Here is a 6,167-nt window from a genome sequence, read left to right as displayed (position 1 = left end):
GCGGAGATGTGGCTTGATGTTTTTGATGGACGCTTGCTTATCGGAAACATGAGAGATTAGACCAATATATTAAGAGTACTTATTCAGGTTCTTCAAGCATCGACCAGAAGATGAAGTGTGGCCGCGTGCTGATATCTGTTGTTGGGGGATGTACTGTCGTGTGTGATGTTTGCGAAGGACGCTTCGATGGAGTAGAATCATTCACGAATCATTTGAAAACATCGCATTCGGACTATGGTTTACAGAGCGATGGCTGGGGTAAAATTACCGTCAAAGAAGAAACGACTTGCCAAGACGAAATCGAAGACCAAGGTAATTCTGCATTCATACTTGCAATTTGGTGTGTGTGATTAAATTGTTAGGCCCCGGTTGGAGCCTTTCTTGAAAATGATCATTGGATTTTTCGGTACGCTATAAACCAATCAGAATATGTACATTCAAATCTTTCAACAATTCCGATCAAAATCAATCGAATAAATTAATTCAAATACTCTACTGAAAAGAAAACAATTTCCCTGAACAGCTGATTATCCTTGCGCGTTTCAACCCCTAACGTTTCACGGATGTCAGTGAGGTGCAGCAGGCAAAGTTTCCTGATGTGTTTTCTGACAGTTCTGTTATTAAAATCATCTCTATCTCAAAAAGGGTAGATATCTAAGCAATTTAGACAACTTCAGACCAAATTCCCTCATTTCTGTGTTTGGCAAAATTGTTAATTCCATCCTCAAGGACCGACAGCTGCTACCCCCCACTCCTATTGAAGGAGCTTATCCACCGCCTCTTGGATCAACGATTGTCTTCTTAATATCTCCATTGGCAAGGGCAAGGGTTTTAAGGACAAGCTGTCTTGTTCGACATTAAAAATGCCTATGAAAGGGTTGATCTATCCATCCTGGAAAATATCCTTAAAGATTTTCAAGTTCTTACCGATCTATCTGTTGAGCAACTTCTTTCTTCTGAAGAACTCCACCCAGTACTCCAAAAGCATAAAGGCGGTTCGGATCCGAAGGTGCTGTCTCAGCCCTGGTATCAAATCGACTCTTCTCGACTGTCTCAGCCTTTGCTGACTTGGCCTCAAACCTCCGAAGGACCGCTCGGCCATTTAAAGGGTGGGAACCAAACAACTTAGACTGCTTCAGATCAATTTCCTCATTCGTGTTTGGCAAAATTGTTAATTCCATCGTCAAGGTCAGGCTAAACCGTTGGGGAGTTCCGTCCCCACGTACTTGAGGAGGGCGATCAGACCCGAGTCTGCAAGGAACTCATCTGAAGTGGCTCTGCCACGAAGCCTCACCGGAGGTTATCTGGTACCATGGGAACCGGGATGGCCCTCTGAGAGCATATGCTCCAGGAGAAATCCTGGAGGATGTGCTCTCGGCCCGGTTATTTGCGGTTGGCCCCCCAGTGGGAGTTTCATGGTGATTGTGGTTATGCCTACATCGCGGGCAGAGCTCCTCGGAGCTCAAGCGTGGAGTTGTGCTGTACAACTCGGGTGCTATACTCCTTAGTTGCGGCAGAGGTGTTAGATAGGCCTCGCATCCACTGGTATGAATGCTGAGCCTGCACTCAGTATAAACCAGGATCGCTGTGCCTGCATGGCGGGGCTCTGATTGTGATCCCAAAATCAATCCGTGTCCGAAGAGGACCGTGGGATTAAGCCTTCACGGCAGGTACTCACGTTAAACCCCCAGGACTTTCGTCGAGGTCAGGTTGATGGGTTTCCGTGAGGACCGTCAGCTGCTGTCACCCAACTCCTATGCTTACCGAAGGGGCTTTTACACTGCCTCTTGCATCAACAATTGTTTTCTCAATATCTCCGTTGCCAAGGACAAGCGCCTTTATGTACAAGCCGTCTCCTTTGACATTAAAAATACCTATGAAAGGGTTGATTTATCCATCCTGGAAGCAACAGCAACAGATTTTCAAGTTCCTACCCATCTGTCTGTCGGGATCATCAGGTTTCTCTCACGCAGGAAGCTAATCGTTGATGAAGAGGCCACTGACATTTTCAATGGCATTCCCCAAGGTTGTGAGCTCAGCCCGGTCCTTTTCAACATTTACACATTTTCACTGTCTTCACTCCAAAACATCTGACGACATCAACATATTTCAATACACAATTTCATTAAAGATTATGCTGGGCTAAAACTACCCCACAACGTGCACAAATCCAAAACTATTTCCTTTAAAAAATCTCGTATCAAGCATCTAAATTTTAGGGCCAATAACACCGTTCTTGAGTACGTTAACTCCATTAAATTCCTAGGCAGGATCATCAGCAGTTCGCTTGCCCTCAAGGATCGCATGGCTGACGTGTCTTGCAAGGTCAAAAGAGCCACTGGTACTCTCAGATTTGTCTTGAGCCGCTCAAGGAGGTCTTCCTCCTAGGCAAAGTCTAAGGATCTATAGAAGCGTCATTAAACCCATCATCGACTACGCAGCGACCTCCACCTTACCTAGTACATCAAATCTTTAGTTTCCACACAGCTCAAAACATGTGTAGGTCTTGCAAGAACTATTCCCCTCCATGTGGCTTTTGCCTTGTCGGATGAACTGCCGCTCCAGGAGAGAAAGCTGCGTCTGGTATAATCAAACTAGACGCCCAAACACTTTCCTGACGGTCCAGAACAATCCGGATGCAAAAAATGGTCTCTCAAAAGTCGACAAAAACTTTCAAACCCTCTTTAATGGGCTGAAGATCAACGTATCACCCAACCCTTTCCCTAGATTACTCATGCAAAACAGTTACGAGCGTGACCACAATGCTCCTTGACTGTGACAACTAAAGCATGTGAACTCCTCTCATCGTCCCTCCGTAGGCAAGGTTTCACTCTTGTCGCAACTGACGCTGCCCATCCTGCCCTTCAAACTTCATGCGCCTGCACCTCTCCGGACCTTAGCCTTAACAGTCGCTTTATTCTCAACAATTCCTCCACCCTCACAGCGGAATTATTTGACATTTTTGAAGACATCACCTTGCCATGATCACATGGTTTCCAAGCCTGTGTCCTTTCTACCTCCACAACTCCGGTTCACTTGTTGGTCGAAAATATTTACCAAACCCTATGGAGTGGAAATTTTAACCAAGTACGCCTTCTGTGGTGCTCTACACACTGCAGGGGCGACCTCAATGAAATCGCTCATCGACTTGCTACCAATGCAAACGTGCAAAGCGCTACGCTGAATGTTCCTTATGCGCCTGCAGACCTGCTAGTCGCCGTCAAGAAATCTAAGTTGGTGAACTGGAACAGTCACTTTCGGGTAACCTCCCGATCAAAGAGTAGCCTCTTTGCAGGCCTATTTCCCACCCTAGCAGTTTTGAATGGTGAACTTTCCAATCTCCCTTCGGGAGCTGAGGAGAAAATCCTAAATCGGGTTAGGTCTGGTGCTTTTTGCTAGTAAATCCTTTTCGTCCCTTCACATGCTCCTGAAAAACGAGTCCAACAACAACGCAAGAAGTTAATCAGTTTTCTGACGGAAGCAAAGAAGCCTCTAACACTTTTGAGGCAAACGAAGAAGGCCTTTAACTTTTTTGAAATCTTAGCAATGCTTTCTTCCCAGAACGTAACAATTGGAGAAACTCCAAGGCGGTCAGCCAATTACTATGATGTACCTACATATTCACATGAGAGGGCAACGGTGAGCGAAGGAATTAGAGTAAAGCGCACGGTTGTCTTTTACTCGATTTGAACCTGTACAAGGACAAGGACCAACGGCGGGGATGTAGAAGATTAGTTGATTGAGGAAGCGTGGATTGGAGAAAGACTAGACAAAATGTAATGAATAGGTAATCGACACCTGCGCGAGGATTGACTGCCGGAGCATTGGCTAGACACGTTTAGCCTCTATAAAAATTCGGGAAAGAGCTGTGATAAAAGAGGGAGAGGAGCCGTGATGGTTGAAGGGAGAATTACTGTCCGAGCGGAGGGCCAGCTCTGAAACGTAGTACCTCCTCTCACCCAACGAGGCGTTACGCATAGCAAGATTTTTTATCAGAGGATTAGGGTGGGACAGCCACTTCTTCAGTCTGATGCGTGACAAACAAACGTCGGAGAGGGCGTACAGGAGAGAATTTTTGTGGAATTTTTGGTTCGGCCTTCTGTATTTGGCCGTGCATTTCCTGAGGTCCATTCGAAGTGTTGGAGAGCTTCGGCTACGTTGGGGGACATTCTAGCCCATACTGGGAAACCATAGGTCAGGATTGGTCAAATTAGCAGCTGGGGCCTTAGAGGCTTGGGTACAGATGATCTGAAATGGGGATTGGATTTAAGTTTGTGGTTGAGAGAGATTCCCAGTAATTTAATGTTTGATTTTGCGTGAGACTGTGATTGGCAATGCCTACTTGTATGTTTTTGCATTCTAGTATTGTGCGCCTGCGCACTTCCCCCTGGGGTTTCTGAAGCAAATAACCCCAGATTTATGAGAATTAACGATAAGGGTCCACCGGTCGAAATAATCAATGCCTTTTTGGTTAGGTAATTGTGAGAGAGGGAGGCGAGTGGGCCCAGGCTCCATTCGCGAACAGGATGGTGTTGTCCACGGAGGATTCCTCCTGATGCGGGAGGACCATTGTAGTTGGAGAGAAAGGGCGGTCGTGGGGCAGTCTGGGCTACCGTTGGCGTAGAGGAGAAATATACGGGAGGCAGGAGAACATCGTGGAGGAAGATGTTAAAAAGCTTGGGCAGTGTGAGACTCCTGAGTCTATGAAGAATTCGATGGAGCGAAGTCCCCTGAAGCGCACGTTAGAAATTCGATTTGCGATGAAGTCTACAATTATTTTAAATAAGAGGAGGGGGCAATTAGTCTGGATTAGCTTGAATAGCAGGCCCTCTTTCCAGATTGATTCGAATACCCTGTAAAGAATCACCAGAGCAGCCCTTTTTAGGAATAAGTATTAGGTGAGTTGATTTCCAGGATGCAGGGCAGTGTCTATTATTCAGGCAGTTGTTGAAGAAAATGGTGAGCTATTTACTGATGATGGGCGCACACTTCCTTAGGATGAAGTTGAAGAAATCGACAGGACTCGATTAGTTTTTATTATTAGATCGGATGATTGCAACTTCAACTTCTTCTTGGAAGGTAAAGAGAGCGGCTAGGGAAAAAGTGGCAAATGTAAGAAGGAAGAATGAAGCATTGTCTTCGAAGATATTTTCCGTTTTATTGGGTAAAAGCATCTAATTTAAACAAATACGTATTTCGGGGACCAACTGTCCCCTTCTTCAGTGTTTTATCTTCTGAAACATGTTTCCGTCATTTGGGTTTTTTATAGCTGTTCTTGCGATTGTAATATCTTAATCAAGCTTCTAGTCTTCTCCTAGTCCTTCCTAAAAGTTCTACCAAGGTGGAAAAATTGTTGCGTCTAACCTTTTTTTCGGATTCGGCCTCCTTTAAGTGTTCTAACCCCCTGGTGTGGATTAGCCGTTTTGTTTGCCCTACGTAAATCTTGTCGCAATCTGGGAAGTAGATCTTATAAATGCCGCTTTTTTCAGTACACTCTTTTTTGTTCTTGACTGCGAGCGCAGGGGTAACACATCAGACACTGCCTCACCTCTGCCCTGGGGGCAGCGTGACCGAAGCGCTTTGCAGGTGTTATAGGGCCCCTTTTATAATTCGTAAAACGCACAAGTGGATGACTTAGGACTCCTCAATCCCTAGACAAAATTGTCTAGCTCCGGCCAAGCTTCGGTCCGAACTGTGGGCGGATTTATATTTGATAACATTCGTACACTTGTTGTGTTTTGGGAATTATAAGAGGGAGTATATAACACTTGGTCACGCTGTTCCCAAGGTAGAGCGCAACTACCAACGCAATACACGCTGCGCGGTTGCTCATGGAGAAACTCAGTTAGAAGCATCGCCCCTCTTTACATTACATTTCTGGATTTAGAGAAAGCGTTTGACAATGTGCCACACGAACTGATCTGGTATGCTCTACAACAACACTTAGTGCCAGAAGAACTTCTACACTAAGTCCGACTGCTCTACCATATCAAAGCCACTTCGTGTCTCTAGTTAGAGTTCATAAATGAAGCTTCCTCTCACCACTCCTCTTTGTTCTTGTTATGGGCATTGTGGTGAGCGTATCAACGAACGTCTCAAATTTAAAATTTACCGCAGTGTCGTCTGCCCTATCGCTCTATGGTTGTGAGTGTTGGCCGACTATAAAA

At 45.5% G+C, this 6,167-nt stretch overlaps 1 protein-coding gene across 2 annotated transcripts in view; it reads left to right on the top strand.

Moving 5' to 3' along the window:
- LOC119649077 (zinc finger protein 208-like) overlaps positions 1–6,167 on the top strand; it is a 30,439-nt gene continuing 24,272 nt past the window's right edge. For both annotated transcript variants that reach the window (XM_038051072.1, XM_038051071.1), the window contains exon 1: positions 1–312. In XM_038051072.1, coding sequence (XP_037907000.1) covers positions 111–312 — 202 coding nt within the window. In that variant the 5' untranslated portion in view covers positions 1–110. The remainder of the gene's footprint in view (positions 313–6,167) is intronic.

The sequence above is a fragment of the Hermetia illucens genome, chromosome 2, assembly GCF_905115235.1.
Source record: "Hermetia illucens chromosome 2, iHerIll2.2.curated.20191125, whole genome shotgun sequence".
In the NCBI taxonomy this organism is placed as follows: Eukaryota; Metazoa; Arthropoda; class Insecta; order Diptera; family Stratiomyidae; genus Hermetia; species Hermetia illucens.
The sequence above is the reverse complement of the archived record's forward strand: the minus strand, read 5'-3'. Positions and strand labels throughout refer to the sequence as shown.